This window comes from Pelodiscus sinensis, chromosome 29 (genome assembly GCF_052426305.1).
Source record: "Pelodiscus sinensis isolate ZL-2025 chromosome 29, ASM5242630v1, whole genome shotgun sequence".
In the NCBI taxonomy this organism is placed as follows: domain Eukaryota; kingdom Metazoa; phylum Chordata; order Testudines; family Trionychidae; genus Pelodiscus; species Pelodiscus sinensis.
In genome coordinates, this window is record NC_143080.1 from 4,153,395 (window position 1) to 4,174,506 (window position 21,112).

General features: G+C 49.7%; 1 protein-coding gene across 3 annotated transcripts in view; it reads left to right on the forward strand.

The window, feature by feature from the left end:
- Positions 1-21,112, forward strand: part of CDK12 (cyclin dependent kinase 12) — an 83,663-nt gene that overhangs the window by 34,773 nt on the left and 27,778 nt on the right. The window contains exon 14 of one of the 3 annotated variants that reach the window (XR_012898075.2): positions 18,575-18,708. Coding sequence is in view for 2 of the 3 variants with exons in the window: in XM_006126218.5 (XP_006126280.3) it covers positions 373-1,046 (674 nt within the window). In the remaining variant the exon portion in view is untranslated. Of the gene's footprint in view, positions 1-372; positions 4,161-18,574; positions 18,709-21,112 lie in introns of those variants that run through there. The other 2 variants (XM_006126219.5, XM_006126218.5) reach the window with 2 other exon arrangements.

Genomic DNA, 21,112 nt, shown 5'->3' on the forward strand with positions numbered 1-21,112 from the left:
GCACTGAGGCCCTTTTGCAGCAGCAGGAGGTACTGCTTTCACGATGCACACTCTTGTCATGTGGCTTCATAGCTGTCTTTCTCACCCTTTCTGGGTTAGCCTTTGATCTAAAAATAGGAATTGTGTCCATGGGTAGCCATGTGTTAGGAAAGCTGTTCTTGATGAGCCAATAACGTGGGGCGGGGGTAGTAATAAAAAATGATAATAAACATGTACACTTACCTTTCAAGGATTGCCAGCTTTTAAAAACTCCGCCTCTTTCTCAGTCCATCCCTGAGAGCAGGCTGTCTCCAGTGGTGGGCTGTTTTCTGTGAATGTGTTGATATGTTAACATGTGATTTGAGATGTTTAAAAGAAGTAACCCTTCCACAGCATGTCCTCCTCGCATTCTCCCACCAGAGAAGAGACCCCCCGAGCCCCCTGGACCACCACCACCACCACCTCCTCTGTCTGAAGGAGATCTCTCCAGTGCAGCACAGGAGTTGAACCCAGCCGTGACGGCTGCTCTGCTGCAGCTTTTTTCTCAGCAAGAGGCGGAGCCACTAAGCCACTCGACGCACGATCACCAAGCCTTGAGATCTGCGGACGACGTCAGATCGCAGTCGTCCAGGACTTACGACACTGAGGGTTCGGAGGGGGGATTCGGTGCTGACGAGCCGAACGCTGGCCAGACTTTAACAGAACCCTCAGCCCAGACTCTGGGGAAAAGCAGGACTTTTTTGGGCTCTGTGAGCCACCATGGGGAGGCAAGCAATTACCAGGGCACAGGATCTGTCCAGTTTCCAGGGGACCAGGACCTCCGTTTCACCAGAGTCCCTTTAGTGTTACATTCAGTTATTGGGCAACCCTTTGTAAAAGCTGAGGGGAGCAACAACACACTGGTACATCCAGAGGCCAAAATTCAAAACTACAACGAGCTGGGGTCAGGGACTGCTGGCTCCAGTGGGACAGGAACGGGTCACAACTGGGGTGTTTATGGGAAGGCCTATCGTGGGCCTAGTAGAGTGCCTCCAAGAGGGGGAAGGGGGAGAGGGGTTCCTTATTAAGAGACTTGAGTTTTGTGATGATCTCCTCCGCCCCTCCCCCTTGCCTCTCAACCTTTAGTGAATTTTTTTTTGTTTGTTTGTTTGTTTTTTGCCAGAGCAAGGTATTGTCTGCGTTTCGGCTACTGCAAAGCTCTATGTTGTATTCCTTGCTCGCTAGCTGGTGCCCTCTAAAATACTGTAAGAGTCCTGGCTGGGCATTGTGCTAGCCAAACTTCTCACTTGGTTAGTGACAGAAACAGTGAGTTTTCAGCTTTAGGCTGCAGATGGTGGGGATCATTTAAAACTAGGAAATAAACGTTTTACTAGCCTGGCCCTAGGGCTTCTCAGAAAGAGAACCACCTTGGTGTTCAGGTAGGGCTCAGAGAGGGTCAGTTTCCCAAAACAATTTGTTTTTCAGGGTTTTTTTTTTTTTTAATTATTCATGGAATGGTGCCTATATGACCTATACTGGATTTGGAGAACCAGGAGATGGCACTGGTTGGTATTACAAATTTTTATTTAGCATCCCTTCTTTCCACTAAGCTGCTGGACACCCCCTCCCCCACCTTTTCAGGTCAGATCTTCTTGCAGAGTTTTACACTTGGGAGATTAAGAGGTCCGTGTGTCTCTCTTCCTCCCCAAATCCTACATTGTTTGTTTTGATGGTAGCCTTAGTGCATTGGCTTTCGAAAGGGCTCTTTGTTTTTTTTTGTTTGTTTTTTAAATTTCATTTTTATTCTTCCTCCATACATTTGCAGTGGGAATGGTCTTTTTAGATGCTCAAGAGCCTAAGAGAACTCCTAACTTTAAAAGAGCAGCAAGAAAAAAAAAAAAAACCTTTGTAATTCTTAAATTCTAAAACATTTTAAGATTTAAAGCAGAAATTTTCTCTGGGGGAAACTTTGCCAGCTGGGAGTGTCTTTTGTAAATGTCGATCATGCGCTCAGGGCTGGTGGTGTGTGTCTGCTGTTTCAAACCAGGCTGGCAGCAGTGGAATACTTCGAGGGTTAACAGGTGTTAATGTATCATTTCTATATACATATATATATTTTTGGTGTGGTCAAGAAAGTATTTACAATGGATTTTCTTCTCCTGCAGAACATTGCAATGTTGTCCATTTCAGTAAGACTTCTAAACAAACATGAATAAAACAAGAATACACATTTGGGGTTTTTTTCTTCCAAGTGGGTTTTTCCGAAGGAAAGCATACAACTATTCTTTCAGTTTTTCAAATAACAGTGTTGACGTGTGAAATGGATCAGAATCTGTATGGCCGTGAGAGCTTCTGATCATTGTGAAAGGAATTTGATAGGATTTCTTGTTTTTTTTTTTCAAAATTAAAACCACACCATCACTACCTACAGGGAGAAAATCTGCCTATAAACACAGACAAGTGACGGTAGGAGAGAGCTTTCAAGAGGCTGGTAGAAGGAGAGAAAATATATATTATTCTGTAACGTATCCAAGTCCATTTGTATGAACACATTTTTATATTGTTGATTCAGCAAAAACTAGTAACACAATTTGCCAAAATTCCAAGTGTAAATTTGTGGATTTTTTTCAATTGCCAGTTCATGCCTAATGTGCAAAAATAGTCTTGTAAAAATGCAGTGTGCCCTAAATGAAACAGTAACCTCTCCAGACAGTTATTTAGCTCTGCCTATATTTTTATTTTCAACATGTAGCTGCCAGACATCTTGGCACATTTTTTAGATATCCTGACTCTTCCTCCCAAGTCTGTTGAATTTGGAAGAATTGGTACAGGCCTGAGTCTGTGCATGAAGCAGATGCATCCTTTTAGATTGGATTTCCTTTCCTCTTTTGTTTCCAGTTTTTATCCCTGGAACTTTCACTTACCCCTGGAGTTTCTCCAGAAACTAAAGGGGGAAATATACTTGAATTCCTCTGACCTGTGTGATTCACTGTCCAGCAGAACTGAATTCCAGGAGTTCTAGTCCAGAGCCTCCGTCTTGGGAGCTGCTTCGTGTGACCAGACCAGCTGAGCTCCATGTTCTGAGCGCAGCAGCTCTCAAGATCCAATCTCTCTTGGCTCTTGTAGTGAAACTTGGCTCCAAGATTCAATGCTCTAAACCCCAATTGATAGGTAGCCTGTCCTGCCAATTTCACCATAAGCGTGAATAACGAGAACAGCCATTCACACTGTTTTTATACATGTATTTGTGTTATAAACCATCAAATGCTATTATGGTTGATTTGATTGCATCAGTCAATAAAAAACTACATGGGATGCCCTAAAAACATGCTGAGGGTCCCAAAGGCAGTGGTAATGTGAAAGTGGATGTTTGTTCCCCTTTCAATTCTGAATTGAAAAAAAAACCTGTTTTGTCTTGGTTTTAGTTTTTAATTTTAACCTCCCCACACCCTCATGTGCACCTGATATTTGACCTGATCCGGCACCCATCTATTTCAGTCACTATTGGATCATGCCTTTGAATACCAGGGCTTCTAGTATTTGCTGTTCATCTGTTACGTTTTAAACATGCCGAGCAAAGTTGGACAGAATTAAATCTCCATGATTAGAATGACGGCGGGACAAAGTCACTGAGCGCCATCCAAAATGTTTACTGAATTGCGCCATGAAGACATTAATTTCATTGCACGTGTGGAACAGAAGAGACAGTAGCTGGGTTTCTGATGAAGGGAGCATGTAGGTGGAAGAGGCACAAGCCTCTCCTTTGTGTTTATAATCATGGGGAAGGTTGGTGACAGCTGTTTATTTTCTCCCTTTCATTAGCCATAGCTGAATTTATCCTGAGGGGCTCTGTACATAGAAGACTAAAGGATTTAAAAAGGAAAAAAAATTGTATGTGACCATAAGCTGATGGGACAAGTTACAGGCAACTTCTTAGATGATTTTTTTTTTCTTAATGTTAGATCATCTTTGGGTTTAACAGCAATGTCTTAAAGCTGTAGCCACTGCGTTCCACAGCGGAGAAGTGTCTGACACCCTCACCCTATTGTACCTCTCCCGAGTTTCGTTTGAGACTGAGCGCGCCTTCTTTTGGTTGTACCTTTGTCTCTGTACAGATATTTTGTAATATATTAATTTTTTTCTTTTCAGTTTATAAAAATGGAAAGTGGAGATTGGAAGATTAAATATTTCCTGTTACCGTATTATCTTTTGCTCCATTGCTTTGAGTTATTACGCTCCTCCTTGTAGTCTTCAAAGTATGTTTGGTAACTTTTGCTTTTAAAGGATTCTTTTTCCTACTTCTCCCATTCCCAAGTATAGCTTGATGCCGAATGGCCAGAGATAACGGTAAGTGGGTGTAATCTTAATGCTGATCGCTGTGGGTGAATGGGATTTGCCATAATCCACCAGCATGTAGTCCCGGCCTCTTAGATTCACTGTTTAATACCAGTGTGCCAGACAGTAGAAACGAGACCAGAGCTCCAGGGGGCTGTCAGTCTGTCCTTCCCTGACTCTTGTCTGTTGCTCAGAACTGTGGCTTTGAAGTGTTTGTTACTTGTGCTTTTCTAATGCTCGCTCTGATTAGGGCAGTGGGGCGGGGGGGGGAGCAGGCCCTGGACACTGGGGCTTTTTGCTTCTTTGGGCAACACTTTAATTACATCTTACGTTGATGTAGATGGGGGGTGGGAAATAAGGGCCGTACAAATCAGGAGGACCATGTGAACAGAAGGAGGGGAAGCAATGCTAGAATAGGGACTGAGCCGGGTCAGAGAGGCTGTTGGGCGTGTTGAAGGAAGATTGTTATAATGGCACTGGGGGTGTATGGCGCACACCCAACCTAGCGAATATGCCAAACCAGGGCAGATTTCCTGGCCAAGGGGCTTGTGAAGAAACAGGACGGCCCCTTCTGAAAGAGCTGCAGGAGAGCAGATCAGTGTGAGGTCTTTGTTCCTGGCATGTGTTCCAGAAGAAGCATCTGAGCCGGGAGGGGATTTGTTGCCCATTGATTGGAAAAATCTTTTCCAATGTAAAAACGTGGTGTGAAGGTTAGGGATGTAATAGTGGAGTCAATTAACTGATAAGCAAAAGCGTATAGGTTAATGTTATAGATGACACACATTTCTCCCCCCCTCTGCCAGTACATTTTTTAGCAGCCCAGCTTAGTCCTGGTTCATGCTGGGTCCGGAACCTGCTCCTGCTGCGGCTCTGCATTTCAAGTGTATTAGGAGCCGGGCAGGCAGACAGCCCAGCTCCGTTCCAACTCGTGCCAGGTCTGGGAGCTCAGACCCATTCCCCCCTTCCCCCGACAAGGGCTGCTGCCACCCCGCACTGCTGCCTCTTTACCAGAGACAATAGCGCAGGGCGACTGGCAACCCGTCTGTGAGAGGGGCTGGTTTTTAAACTGGCTCCCCTCACAGACCAGCTCCTGCCTGGCACCCCGCGCTGCTGCCTCTGATACAGCGGCGGCAGCAGCACGGAGTGGCAGGTGGCTCCAGGGGAATGAGGCGCACTGGCTGCCGGCCCCGCCCCCAGGGACTATAGAATAGTCACCTCACCAATAAGAACTCATGAGGTTACTCGACTATTCAATGAAACGATATTTAAAATCCCTAGTGAAGGTGCCAACACAGGGAGCAGCCAGATGCCAGTCTGGGTCGGACTAGGCGGGTGATGCCTGTGGAGTGACTTGAACATAAAGAGGAGCTGAAGCCAGCGCAGTATCTGAGGAGGTCGGGAGACATTGGCTAAGCCAGAGTTTCGCAAACTGGGGGTCCTGACCCCCCAGGGGGTCGTGAGCAACTTAGAGGGGGGGTCATGGTATCACAAGTTTGAGAACCCCTGAGCTAAGCCATTGAGATGGCCTCAGCCAGCAGGAGGGAGAACAGGAGAACAGATACTTCTGAGTGGGGACCGTGGTCTGGAGACCGCTGAGAAAGCAGCAAGAAGGTTTAGTAAGGGCCTGGGAAGGGAGAGCGAGGAAGGGGAGCTGGCTGGCAATAGAGATGAGAGTAGAAGAGCGGGGAGCAGAGAGTGGAAGGAGATGCAGGGGTCTGAAGCTAGAGCCTGGCAAAGAATCGGCAGCTCACGAAGGGGATGGGAGTTCATGCCAACAAGAGGAGAGAGCATGTGGAAAGGATGCTCTGATGCTCAGGAGGCAACCTGGCTCCTGTTCCTTCCCTTTGTGGGGGTGACCTGAGCAGCCTGGGGGAGGGCCTGCCTCTCAGGGTATGTCTACACTGCACGTGTTCTGAATTCCGGTTGGCTAACTTGGGTTAAAAGAGCAAGGAGGGGGCATAGCAACTCTTCTCACGGGTTGGCAGGGAAGCTGCTGGATAGGCACTAACCCGAACGCCAAGCTGAGCTGGGTCCTCCCCTGTTGCAACTGGAGGGCAGGACGTGCGTTTTGCATTGAAAGTGCACCCTGGAGTCGGGTTTTCCAAAGATCTCAGTAGCCATCTCAGCGTTTCCTGAATGGTTGCTTTTCGCAAAAGGGCAGCACAGTGCCAAGCTCTTCGGGGTGAGCATGGCCCTTGCCTCATGGGGAGACTTGCCCCATTATTTTGCTAGTGGGAGGGAGGGCAGGCAGGCAAGGCATCCTTACTGCTATCCATCCATCCCCTCTGTCTGGACTTGCCCTTTCCACATGGCAGCTTTTGCCCTGCCCCCAATACCAGAATGAGCCAAAGCATGCTGGCTGTTGACTCATGCAAAGCATGGCAGTGGGGAGACTTTACAAATAAAAAGGGGCCCTTTGCCCATCATGGACAGGGGGCTCCTCCTTACAGCATAGGATTTGGGGGTGCAATGAGGCCAGGCCACCTCGCCAAGAGGGCTGGCCTTCTGCTGCTGTGCCCCTGGGGAGAGCCGTTCCTCGGGTTTTACCTGCGCCATTGGATGTGAGCGCGAGCCCTACCAGAGCAGAGGGAATGGAAGGGTTAGTTCCGCCTGAGCTCCTGAGTTTAGTGTCTGCTGCTTCAGAGCAGGTCCTCAGAAAGCCAATTAAATATAGACATTTGACGGGGGAGGGTTAGAAACCAAAGAATCTTCTTGAACTCCCCCAGAGCCACCTCGGTATCTCAGCGTGGCGTGGTGCGTTTCCCAGCGAGGCTGTTGGAAAGTTTGTAGGCCAGGAGTTCTCAAACAGGGTTGGGACCGTAGGGGGTTACGAGGTTACTACAGGGGGCGTTGCGAACTGTCAGGCTCCACCCCCAGCCCTGCTTTGCCTCCATTTCCAGTGGTGTTAAATATCAAATGGGGTGTTAATGTATAAGGGCAGAGACGCCCAGAGGCGTGCGATGTGTAGGGGGTCACCCGTACACCCGTTTGAGAACCACGAATAGCTCGGCCCAGCAGGGTGAGCTAAGCACATCAGGACCAACTTAGCTTGGAGTCTCTCTTGCTTGGTCTATTGGCTGGGATACCTGTAGGCTACCCGGGCTCCCTTCCCGTGGGCCCATCTCCTGCCTTGGCAGAGGGTCAGGCAGGATGCTGTCAGTCGGTCTCTGCCCATTGTGAAGCTAGCTCCCAGCCCTATGCTGGTGGTGTGAATCTCATTGTGACGGCAGCTGCCGTGACTCTGGAGTGGCCCAGGGGAAGGGAAAAGGCGATGAACTGGATCCAAACTGGAGTTAGCTCCTTTCTGTCTTCCAATGGAAGCAGCCGTCTGCGGATGGGAACACCTTGAATGGTTTTGCCCAGTACCCTCTTGCAACTGGCATGTTATCTTTGGCTGGGTGCCCTTGCCGGTGTGGGTGCAGCAAGCAGCAGGCTAAGAGTTAACTCCAGCTACTCCCCAGGCCCCCCCTGCACAGATGGAAGTGGAGGGAGTCAGGAAGTGGGGAAAATCAGGGCGTGAGCGCTTCCACCAGGGAGCCTTAAAAACCTTAGCTTACTGGGATGCGGTGTAATGGTTAGTCGGCAGATCGGTTAGCCTGTCTTCCCACCAGAGCCTTCGAGACTGGAGTGTCTCATTGCCTGATGGAGGGCCCCTTTGCTTCCCTGTTCCGGCAAAACTCTTGGTAGCTGTAAAAGCCGGCTGAATTATACACCTGTGCGCGGGAAGTTCTATCTGCAAGCTGCTTATTGTTGGATAACCTGGGTGGATTCCCAGCAGCAGGCATTCACTTAGCTTGTTACCTGGCCATGGGACATCCTGGGAAGGCCATTCATCACCCCTGATATGACTGCTTCCGACTTGATTTATGTCCCTGCTGAATGAGTCCTGCAGGGAGAGGCTAACTACTCAGAGCTTCATGGGGTTTTGATCCGTTTTAAAGGTTGGGATCAGGAAGATGCTGTTGGGCCTATTTGGTTCATCCCTTTGCTGTTGGGAGTTGTAAAGGTTCTTGTAGGGAACTGAAACTCTAATCCTACCTGTGGGCCAGCTCTCCACATGCTATTCTGCCTTGCCCAGCAAGAGTCCAACGACCTGCACAGGACTTACTCCTTAGTCATGCAGAATTCCCACTGCTTTTCAGCAGGAAACTTGTGCGAGGAAATTCGGCAAGATCCAGGGCTGAGAATTGGGCTCTTCATGGCTTCATGTGCGTGTCATCCATGTGCAGGTTCATCTTCTCTGTATCGTTCCAAGCGGTGGCCCTGATGGGGCGAAGTAGAGAAATCCGAGGCTGATTTTTTTGACCCCCCCCCCCCCCCCCGGTGCCAGATTGGTTTGCGGCTCTGATGGTTGTCGCTACAGAGGAAGGCAGCTTAGGGGAACGGGGTAGGGAACTGTAAGGTTTGAAATGCCCGTTAGTGCCCTGATATTGCAGGGTCCAATCCAAAGAAGGCCCCCTCTAGCCATAGAGTTCTGTGCAGTTTGCTTTTGTCTAGGTCTTTCAGATAATTCATGGAGAAGCCTTCTCTGTTGGGCATGGTGGAGTATCCATGATCATGGCTCCCCTCAGGAGGGGCGAGATCATCGTTTCTGTGGAGCATTTAGGAAGGGAGAGGTTATTCCGTCGAAAGGGCAGCTCTAAGATAGGTGAAATTCAAGCATTGAGCTACTTTGCCCTGTGGAGTTGTTCCCCTTTTCCCCCCTGTCCCGTGTGTTGCATTTGCCAACAAAAGGAGGTTTCTTCACTGTGCGCGTTGTACTGGTGTAAACTGCTGGATAGAGAGCTCCTGGGTCACAGAGCAGGCAGCTGTCCTGGCTCTACTCTAAGGTTTGGGGAGTGGTTCCCTGGGCTCCTTCAATCCTAGGTTACTTTGCTCACAAAAAGCCCCAGACCTGCTGGTTTCTCCAGGTTGAGGAGTGCGGACTTTCCTTAAACCATGAGCTCGCTGGAGCTAGAAAGGCCCCTTCTCAGGAAGTGCTTGGTTTGTGGCAGACGTGGCTGTGAATGCCTAGCTGGCGAGACGGTAGCGTTCCACAGGGGTGTGCCATCACCAGCAGCAAATTGGGACTTCGTCCTCGTGTACCTGGGCCCGTTCTGCACTCGGGGGGAGGGGAAGGCTTTCTCAGTACCGCAGGAGAGCGCGCTCGGTGGGTGTAAGCTGTGTTCACCTCAAGCCGGCAGCCCCACCTCAGAACTCACGGGAGATGTGAACCCTGAAAGGTGACTTGGGAGGGATTGGTTTTCGAAGGGCGCGCGTGCTTGTGTGCTGCTTTGTGACGTGAGGAAGACGGCAGGCGTTGGCTCGTTAACCCCCGTCAGAAGTAAACTTGTGACCTGGCACTTCTATTGCTCATGAAATAGACTCCAGATCCGCTTGGTCCTAACCTTGTGCCTTACCCACTGCCTCAGGTCTGTCACCTCTTGTCGTCCCTTTGGCTGGAGGTTTTGGGGGATGTCTCGTGTTGTGTGAGTTGTCTTAGCCCTGACTGGCGGGGGTGAGGGGCCTTGCCAAAGAGACTTCCTCCCGCATGTTTGAACGAAGCCAGGGTTCACCAAAAGTGAGCTGCTAACAAGCCATGCATCAGCCCGCTGTGCTGACCGTCTCTGCCAGGCCTGGCCTAACGGAACACATTTGAAATGCTTATCTAGTTATTGCCTCTCTTGCCCTCCCCCTGCCCCCTCCCCCTACACAACAGCAGTCCCACTTCCCATGGGTTGTCTCGTTTGGGGAAAAATCAGGTCTGTAACTCTCCACTGGACATAGCAATGACAGAACTTCTGGAGTCAGATGGATTTCCTGCCATCTCATTCGTCTAGGCCTTCTAACCCCCGACTGCCCTCTTTGCTGACTCTTCCCACTGTTGATTGCACCAAAGAGAACAGGAATCTCGATTTTTATTTTTATTTTTCCCCTCTCCCTAGCATGGACAATACTCTGTTCATTCACACGCATCCCTCTGGATTCGGACTCTTTCCTCAACACTTAGCCTAACCAAAGTATAGGTCCCAGCCTGAAACAGGGAGATGAGAGCCCTTGTCAAATAACCCTACGTTCAAACAAGCCTCACCAGGACTTCAAGGGATGCAATTAACTTGCAAGGTAGTCAGTTTAGAAGGGGATGGTGGAAGTGGCAGGGGCTGTAGTTGTGTAAAGTCTCCCCTGGCTTTACAACCACATTTTCCAAGCAGGTTTAAATGGCCCTTTTTTAAAACCACTTCTGTGAAACCCATGCAAGCAACTTGGGGAAACGGACTAGATTCCAAACACCATCAAAATTGCAAAGTAACCAAACTGGAAACTTAAAGGCAATTTTTCTCAACTCTGTTACAGGAATCTTGGAAGGGGAGAGTTCCAAATAACAGTAGGGTTTGGGTTTGTTTGTTTTTAAATAATTCAGACTGGTTTGGCTGACTTTATCTTGAGAGTATGGGTTTGTTACTGGAGTTCCTTGTGCAGTTTGTGTCTGGGATGAATTAATTACTGGGCCAAAACTCGGCATGAGGGTGCTAAAAGAGCGTAAGAAGGTAAAATCCCAGGCCTTTGTAGCAAAAAGAAACAGACCCCCTTGAAATGCCAGGCCCATCACTGAAGACTTATTTTAAATATCCCATTGCCTCTCTGATTTGTAGTCAAGGAGGGATTCTTGTTCTGGGTGCCTACAACGTCTCATATTGATATCACGGTAGCTCCTGGAGGTCCCAGTGCTGCACAGACACAGCAAGTGACGTTATTTGCCCCATAGAGCTTACAGACACACTTGTTAGAGTCCTACTTATTTTATTAGCCCCCCCCAAAAAAAACCCTTAAGTCCAATTTTTTTTCCTACTCTTTCTGCTTTATTTTCCTAAGGCCTGATCCAGCTGCAATCCTTCTGCTGCACTGTAAATGCCCGGGTCTGATTTATTCTCATCCTGTTCTCCAAGCAGTAAAGTGTCTCCGACTTATTAATTGGACTGGGCTTAAGGAGGGGGAAGCTGGTTAAATCTTCTGGGCTTTGGGTTGCCTTCCTGAAGGATCCCATTAGCAGATTCCTATGAACAATGGTCATCGTCTTTGTCAGTTCTTCCCCTTTAAAAAAGTCTCTGCTCTGGCCTTCAGCTGATGTGAGCAAGGGCCGTGGGAGTCTTCCACAGCCAGTTCTCGCGGTGAGGCTGTTGTGATTCGCTGCAAGACAAAAGGTTCCGTCTGTCTCCTAAACTGACCTAGGCCTTGGGCAACCCCAGGTGTCGTTCCCATCAGCCTCCTCGCGCTGCCCGGTCTGTCTCCCCAAGGCGTTGTCCAAGTGGCTTTTCAAGCTGGCTGCTTACAGTGTCGGGGAGACTGTCCTGTTAATGCCAGAGTAAGAACTCCAACATAGCCTGTGCTTCCACCCTCCCCTTTCACCTCTGCCTGCCGCTCGCTTTCACATGTGGGCCACAAGCATTCGGCATCTTTGGCTTCCCATCTGAGATCCCCAAGTCCTTCAGCTCATTCTACCCAAGCCCCACTCCATCAGCTGCAGAGAGACCAAAGCTCTTTTACATGGTTAGACATCTTAAAACTCCCTCTAGCCCAGTGTCTTGAGTGCCATGCCAGAAAGTGCAAACATTTTTGCAGGAGACAATTAGGAAATGATCGGCCTATTGGAGGGATTTCTTCCTACTCTCAGGCAGTTAGAGATTGGATTTGCCCTAGTATAGGAACATTCCAAAACTCTTGGTTACTTTTTACATCTTTGCTGTGGCTACTCTTGTTCTCCATAAAGATGTTTGGTCCTTTCTGGAACTCTGCTAAACTCTTGGCTGCTTTGAAATCATGGGGCAATGAGTTCCACAGGCTAGCCATGCCCTCACTGCTCCCTAGATGAGGTTGGATGAGTCTGTAGATACCTCCCTCTTGGTCTGATTTGGAATGGTGTGAACCCAGGTGGAATCTGGTTATTGTACATGTTGGAAGATTCCTATTTTAACTCCTTGACTAGTTAAGCTTGTGTGGAAGAGTACCGTGCAATGCTGCTGCGGTAAGATCCAAAACCGAGGGTAATGGCATTAAATGCTTTAGTTTGACCCAAGAAAAGCCTCTTGCCTACATTTTGGTAACTGAGCTGCCTTGTTTCTGGCTATACAATTTCTGTTGGGTTTGATGATTGCACTCTGTGTTCTTGGCACTGTGGGCACGTCCACACTACATGTAAGATTGACGCTGCTGCAGTCAATCTTCCAGGGCTCGATTTAGTGGGTGTAGTATAGCCCCCCCAATATCGAACTCAGAGGGCATCCCCGTCGGCACTGGCACTCCGACTCCTCGCGAGGAGTAAGGGATGCCGACAGGAGCTTTTGCTCCTGTTGACCTCCCGCTGTGTGGACAGTGATTTATGATACGTTGACCCCAGCTACGTCATTTACATAGCTGGAGTTGCACATCTTATTTCGACCTTCCCATGTAGCATAGACCAGGCTGGTGTGGATAGAGGAGGAGCTAATAGTCCCTTCCACTCTAAATTAGATCTGCTACATAAGCTGAAGGTCCACAATTCAAGTGGTTCTGCCACTGGTGGTGGATTGCAGCCAAATTGGAGGGAGGGAAGGGGAGGGAGAGTGTGTGTGTGTGTGGGGGGGGGGGGGGGGGAGGCGCATTGATGCACCATTTGCTGTCCTAATATTTTCATGAATCACATTCACCAAGCCCGTCTTTTATGCATTGTTAGGACTTTGCTACAGATCGGCTTCAGCGCAATGCAGCGAAACTTTAGATTCCTGGACATGAAGCTTGGAAGTGACTGTGATGATCATTCATCCCGCTTTGCAGCCTCATGCAGGCCACAGATTCGTAACCCACGGTACCTTTCTGGATGCGTCTCCTGCATGTGCCCTGCTCTGTGGAGACTGGATTATGATTCAGTTCTTTATGGCAAAAATCCTGACCCATCTTAATTAGCTCAGGCTGGGACGCTGGTAATGGAATGGAGCACCTAGGCCATGCCACGGGGACCACCCGGCCAAGCTCTCTTTGGTTAGGAAACAATTGAACGTTCAATCCATTTACACCCAGTTGGCCAATAAAAGCCATTCTCAATGGCCAAGGCCATTCTGAGTAGCTGCCACTGAGTCACGGATTTCTTTTGCGTGTTCTGTGATCCCAGTCTTACAACTCGTGACCTGGTCTTTAGCAGAGCTGGTTGAATTTTCTTTTGTCCCCCCTCTGGGAAAATTGTTTTTTGTTTTTTGTCCAGCAGAAATTTGAAACCAAAAAAATAAAAGTTCAGTGGGAAACCTAACTATTTTGATTTGGGTCTGGTTCCATGGTGCCTCATGGGAGTTGTAGTTCAGAGGCTTCCTATCTCCATTCTCCTTGGCAGGCCATGCTGCCTGGTTGGACTACATTTCCCATGGTGAGGAGAAAGCAACGCATCATGGAAACCCCTGGCGGTGTTGCGTTAGGGGAGGCGTCCACTTGGGATACTTGCCCCATGCAGAAGAAAGGGGACTTTCAGGCAACTGTACAATAACTCCCACGAGGCCCAACAGCAGCATATCCAGATTGAAAAATAGGTTGAACCTCTCTAGTCCGGCAACTTTGGGACCTGTTTGGTGCCGAACCAGAGAATTTGCTGAACCACAAGAGATCAATATTGTCTAGCAGCATGGCCAACGCTTCCACTGCTCACTGGGCTCTTAGAAGACATTTAGGGTCAATTAGAGCTAAATAACAGCACAGAACACTGAGAGCCAAGACTGATGGCTCTAAGCAAACTTTATGGGCCCACAGGAAACTTGGCCACACTCATGATAAGTGGACATCCAGCTAATTAACATCATGCCAGACCACGGATGCTGCCGGACCAGAGAGTGCCGGGCTAAGGAGATTCAACCTGTATTTCAATTTGGGGGAATATGTTTTTGATGAAATGCAGAGATGCTTCCCATCCTTTCCTGCCAAGGGACAGGACACTCCCCCCCCAAATTATCCCGCCTCCCCCCAGTTGCAATGAATGAGGTGAGGCAAAATTCAGCTGATCTAGCTGCTGGAATATGCTGGTGAGGAGAGGCAGGTCTAATGTAGCTGGTGATGGTTGATGGGTTTGCTCCTACAGTGTTATTGCATCCAATGTACTTTGAAGTGTCATTGCAGTCGGTTAGCTGGGCATTTTAGTAGCCAAATGAGATATCTGCAAAGGACTTGGTTTTATCTGGGTTTGACTCTCCTCTTACTTTGCTGGAGAACTCCGGACTGGTCTGAGAGGAGGTTTTTTACTTGAATTGAATAATGGGTGTTCTTTAGCAAAGGCTTCTTTTCTCCAAAATGTTAACAGACCATTTGAATAAATAGCTCCTGATGAACACAAGCCAGCCCACCCACCCACAGTCTGTCTACTCTGCTTTCCCTGGCTTGCCTCTTGTGAGCTTCTCGCCGCACTAGGCCTTCAGACCAGAGAAAGACTTTTGCTTTAGACAAGCCATGAATTTCTACTGTAAAAAAACAGGGAGAAATCCCTTCAAAATAAAAAGATAAATAACCCTTCCACAGTTCTCAGCCTCGAGGCCAAAAAAAAAAAAAAAAAAGACTACAAGGCTTAATTTTCACCCTACCTCATCTTCAGGTCACCTGTATAGTACTTGGCCAAATTTCCAAAAGTACCGAAGTTTCAGTTCCAAAATGTTTTCAATGAGACTTAAGTGCTAATGCCCTAAAGTGCCCTTAATTTGATTCATTGCATTGTGATTCTGCTCCAGGTCCAAAAGAGTTAAAAGCTATAGCGTGGACAGCATCTCCCCTGTATCTTGGTACCAGGCTGTGATGCTTTGGAGAGAGGATGAACCATCAAGTGGTTGAGGCATGTTTCTTTTCCCATGTCGGTTTGGGGTGAAAGAAAATGTGTGAGCCACATGCAAACCACTTGTTGTAAGCCTAGTAGATTCCTGGATTAGAAAACGGGTTTCTAACATGGTTCTATTCACACAGGCAAGTAAAAATAGCTGTGATGGCCAAGCTATTAGGTTTTGGGGACCTAACTGGAGATCTCTTCAAAAGGCCCTAATTTTTTTTTGGGGGGGGGGGAAGGAAGGGGTTTGAGGATTCTCTGGGAGTTATAGACTCCTAAAACTGGAAGGGACCTCGAGAGGTCATCAAGTCCAGTCCCCTGCCCTCACAGCAGGACCAAGCACCATATTGACCAGCCCTGATAGATGTCTAACTTAATCTTAAATATCTTCAGGGATGGAGATTCCACAACCCTCCTAGGCAATTTAGTCCAGTTGTTAAACCACCCTGGCAATTAGGAAACTGCTGTCATGTCCCCTCTCTGCCTTCTCTCTTCTAAACTAAACAAGCCCAATTCTTTCAATCTTCCCTCATAGCTCCTGTTTTCTAGACTTTTAATAATTTGTATTCTTCTCTGGACTTTCTCCAATTTCTCCACCTCTTTCTTGAAATGTGGTGCCCAGAACTGGACACAACACTCCAACTGAGGCCTAATCAACGCAGAGCAGAGCGGAAGAATGACTTCTCGTGTCTTGCTCCCAACACTCCTGTTAATGCAGCCCAGAGTCGTGTTTGCTTTTTTGCAACAGTGTTGCGCTGTTGGCTCATATTTACCTTGTGGTCCACTGTGGCCCCTAGATCCCTTTGTGCAGTGCTCCTTCCTAGACAGTCGCTTCCCATTCTCTGTGGCTGTGTCTAGACTGCATCCCTTTTCCGTAAAGGAATAAGGGATCTTTCAGAAAAGGCTTTATTTTCCGAAAGATCTGCGTCTAGACTGGCGCTTTTTTCGGCAAAGCTCCGAGCTGGAAAAACGTGGCAGCCATGTTTATGCAAATGAAGGGGGGGGATTTAAATCCCCGCTTCATTTGCAATTGCGATGTCTAATTTTCCTTTTGTGGAAAAGGGATGCAGTCTAGACACAGCCCATGTGTGAAACAGAGTGTTCCTTCCTAAGCAGAGTATTTTGCATTTGTCCTTATTGAATTTCATCCTGTTGACCTCAGAAAGGGTTTTGAGTGGGACCCCTGAGTGACTAGCCACTTTTGGAAATCTTGCCCATTTTCATGAGGTGGCTGGAGGGGGGTGGAGCCCAGGTAGACATGGCTAATTCTCCTCCTCCGCAGGATGGATGCGGGCCATGGCACAGTTCCCATACAAGGAGGCACTACAAAGTCTGGGACAGTTCAGCTTAGAAGAGAGATGGCTGGGGGAGGGGAGGCTATAATGGGGGTTGATAGAATAAGGAATGGGGTGGAGGAAGTGACTAGGGAACTGCCATTTGCCCCTTGTAACATAAGAGCCCACGGCTACTCAATGAAATTAATAGGCAGCAGGGTTACGACGAGCACAAGGAAGCATTTCTTCTCCCACTGCACCGTCAGCCTGTGGAACGCCCTGCCAGGGGACACGGTGAAGGCCAACAGGATAACTGGGTTAATAAAAGAATGAGCTAAGTTCATGGAGGATAGAGCCATCAAGGGCAAGATCGTCATAGAAGCATCCCCATGCTCTGGGTGCCCCTAAACCTGAGAGTGCTGGAAGGCGGGACCGGAGGATGGGACGGATCACCCCTTTTCTGTTCATTTCCTCTAAGGCAGTGTTAGCTGTGATGGAGCCAGGCCCCTGGCTTGCTGAGAGATGTGGTGTGGATTTAGCAAGGAGGAGGAGCTGGCTAATGGGGTCTAGTCTCAGTTGTCCAGCCATGAGGCTGTGACGGAGTCGCTGGTGCATCCTTTGCCCCTTTTGCAGTAATTCAGATCCGCAGGCCCCGATTTTGCAAGTCACCTATGCGCAGCGCCATGGACTTTCCCGTTAAGTCAGCGCGTGCCTGTGGATGGGCCTCAGCTATGCTGTGGCTAGCTGGGCTGAATATTTGCTATAGGAGGCTAGGGAATGTTTTTAATAAGCTGGCTTTTCCACACCTCTGTGGGTGGAGCAGTGTAGTCCAGTGGCTGGAGGGCTGGGTTGGAACTTGGGAGACCTGGGTTCTAGTCCTGCTTTAGCTGTTAGCCAGCTATGCTTTGCCTGTCTGTAAAATGGGGGTAATCCCTTCCCCTTTTTGGCTGCTTTGAGATCTACTGGTGCTGTAGGAGCAAGGGGTGGTTGTTATTAAACGCAGTGATGGGAAATCAGTGTGTTCTGTCTCTGCTCTTTTGGTTTCCAGCAAGAACATTTTTAAGCACCTGTTTCTCTTTCGCCAAGTCTTATCACTAGGGCTGTTGCTGCTTTCCATACTGAAGGGGAAGGAGTTACTGGCTAGAGCAGGAGAACAGGCCTTCAGTTTCCTGGGCTCTATCCAGCTCAGCCAGTGACTCCCCGAGGGAGGCTGACTGAGCTCCTGTGCCTCCATTTCCCTCCTTGTGCAATGGCTAACGAGACTGACCCGCCTTTTGTAACGTTCTTTGAGATACTCTGGGACAGCCACTAGAGACGGGCTGACGCTTGTGGCTCCTCTTCCACGTCTGCTGCCGTGACATGGAGGGAACCCGGTTCTTGTCCTAAGGCAGCTGGGCAGGTTAGCTCCCTGCTAGGGTTTGTCTTGACTTGGGCTACCGTAAAGACAGTGGTCACCGTTCCTTGGGACTTCCTCCATACCCTGCTCTGGTGCACTAACTCGGGCAGGGCCTCTGAGCAGAAGGGAAGGCGTTTTCTCATCAGACTGTCGAAGGCAGGGCTACTCAACACGCGGCCCATGGGCGGTAGGGGGTCTGCAGCCCGTTTGTTTGTGGCCCACGGTGCGGTTTGGGTTTACACACGGCCTGCAGGTGGAACATGGCCTCCACTGGGAACATGCTCCACAACAGGCAAGGTGAGCATTGAAAGACGCAAGCAGACGGGCTGGCTGGAACAAATGGGTACAGGGCGTCGGCATGTCTAGGCCCCAGGGAGGAGGTGCTGGGAGCGCCAGGGCATTGTGTGAAATTTGCATATATATTTGTATGTGTATGCAGCCACACTTAAGGTGTGGTCCTCGGTATGTGCTGAGAGTATCATTCTGGCCCCCAGAGTTTCCGAAGTTGAGTAGCTCTGGTCTAAAGCTCTTTCCTTCAGTATGAACAAGTCTAACAACCAGTTAACATGCTGGAGAAAAGTGGTCTGTGCTAAATTACTGCTAGTTTCTATGTTTTCTTGTGGTAGCACCTGGGAGCCTCTCTGCTGGACCAGGACTCTACAGTGTGAGGAACAGATTCAAAACTTTTTTTTTTTTTTTTTTTTTTTAAACAGAGGCTTGAATAACCTCCCTTCAGGGACGGCCAGGTTCATTCTACTGCCCCTTCCTCCAATACACCCTCATGAATAGTTGTCTTCTTTGTTTTAGGTCGGGTGCTGACACGTCTCTTGGCAGCTGATGCCTGACTGGAGTCTGCTTAGCCAACAGCCGTCTGAGAGCGACTGCTCCTTGTGGAGGGTGCTGGCCTGCTGCGCCGTTGCAACATGCAGCCTTCTTCCTTCGTAAGTAACGGATGGTCCAGGAGCTGCACCAGCCTCGGCTGCAAGGGCTGGTGGGAAACTCTTCAGCTGTGACAGGGTCTTGTGTGTCTGCTGAGGCGGGCGGGGACAAGGGAAATCTCCAGCCAGGTGAGGATGGTCCAGAGTTCCCCATTCCTCTCTGGCTAGTAAGGCAGTGAGGAGATGAGATGCCACTAAGCCAAATTGCACTGAATAGAGCCTAATATGCATAGGTGCCGATTCATGATAGACTCATGGAGGTTAGGTCCATCAATGGCTATTAGCCAGGATGGGTAGGAACGGTGTCCCCAGCCTCTGTTTGTCTGGAGGCAGGTGACCGGGAAGGGATCACGTGAGGATTCCCTGTTGTGTTCCCTCCCTCTGGGGCATCTGGCATTGGCCACTGTCAGCAGACAGGACACTGGGCTACATGGACCGTTGTTCTGACCCAGTCTGGCCGTTCCTATGGTTTTAACTCATGGGGAAAAAATGGAGCCCTGGAGCACCCCTGGGGGGAAATGGTAGGTGCTGAACACCCACAGGCAACCCCCCCCAGATCAGCACCTTCCCCAAAGGCCTCTCGCCTGCTGCGATCAGAGGAGTGAGGGTGTGGCACGCTCCGGGGAGGTGTTGGTCAGCTCAGGTGAGGGGGTGGGTTAGAGATGGGAAGAGGTGGGACCCTGGGGCAGAGCTAGAGTGCAGCCCCCTTCCCGCCCCGACATTACACATGGTTTTGATGTAATGAACACATGTACTATAGCAGATCTTTGAATGGAAGCGCTGTTTTCAAAAAGAGGTAGGAGCGAAAAATCAAGCAGAAAGAGAACGTGAATAAAATAGGAAAATCAGTAGAGTTGGGGGCGGAGGGGGGAGGGGGTGAGATGCACAGACAGGCTATGGCTGGTGTTTTCCCATCACAGTAAAAAGCACTGAGACAAAATCAGCATGTTGATGTCCACACACAAATGACCTTTTAGCAGAGGCCAAAGGAGTAGAATCTTACGCAATGTACCGCTGCTGAGACGGCAAAACACGCCCTGACTGTTCTTCAGGCGTGTGTGGTGCTTACATTGCTTTAGGGGCGTGTGGTGCCGTAAGTTCGTACCAAAACAAGGCCACACCGGTGAGCACCCACAGAAAGGCCTGTTCATGGTCAGTCTTCGGCGAATGCCTAGACCTCTGGGGAAGCAGATCCCATCACGGCACCTGAGCACAGAGCTGAGGTGATTTCACAGGAAATAAGGAGAAAGGGGAAAGGCCTTTAGGGAAATGTCCTTTACCAAGGAGGCACAATTCTGAACGGTCGGTGTAACGCTGTGCAGGCATCGCCTCCCTGAGGTGTCGTCATCCTGAAGCTCATGCCTATTACAACGCATCTTTCCCAGCCTCGCGGCGCTGGCGTGGCCCTGGGTTACACAAGGCAGGCAGGGGAAGAGCCTCTGTTTCGAGGCAAGAGAGCAATGGGTGCTGGGTTTGGAGCTGGTCCATCTCAGCAAGCTCCTACTGGTCCCAGGAGGGCTGTCTGGTCAGGCAGGCCTCCTACGTTCAACCCAGGTTGCTCCAACCCAAGGCCCTGCCGCTGAGGTCCCCTCAGCCCCTGGCAGCCTGGCCGAGGGGGGCGCAGAGCCAGACCCCTTCTCTCATGGGGGGCTAGATGCAGACTGACCTAGGCCAGCCTAAGCGCGCTTAGTTGACTCCATGTAACCCCACCCCCTCCTCATTCCCCACCCTGCCTCACGGGCCGGGCTGTGCGAGGACCGGTCACTGATGTCAAACCGGACCTGGCTTTTTTTGGTTGCTGGTGAGAAGGGGCAGCGCCTGTGGAGGTGCCTGAACCAGAAATACCGGTGGCTGCAGCCCCCGCCCCCCTTTCCGGTGTGGCAGGTGAGCGTGGTGGCAGACGGGCCCCAATCCGCTGTAGGAGCTGGGGGTGAGGGGTCTGGCCAGGAGAGGAAGCGGCAGGCATGGGGTAGTGTGTTGCAATCGCCTTTTCTCCCCCAGGGTCTCTTCTCCCCTAGTGTGGCACCTCCCTGGGTGAGCCTGGCTAGCTCAGACCTTACAGCATCAGACTTTTCATCTGGGGGTCCAGGGTTCAAGTCCCTGGTCAGGCAGGTGAGTCTTTCTCTCTGCATTTCAAGTCCCCCTTTTCTCCTGGGGCAAGACCTTCCTGTCACCTCTTGACCTTCCCTCTCAAGGGCCATTTCTTGCTGCCTTTTCAACAGGCTTCTTCCTGACATGCCTGCTAGGCCCTGCTGTAGAGCCAGTGCCGGGCTGGCCAGATACCACGCAGGGCTGTCAGGGTGATACTGTTCAGTTCGATAGCTGGGATTTACACAACTCCTCATTCAGCTGGGACCCAGTCAGCCCCACTGGCTGCAGCATGGACAGGGGGAGGCTGGACTAGTGG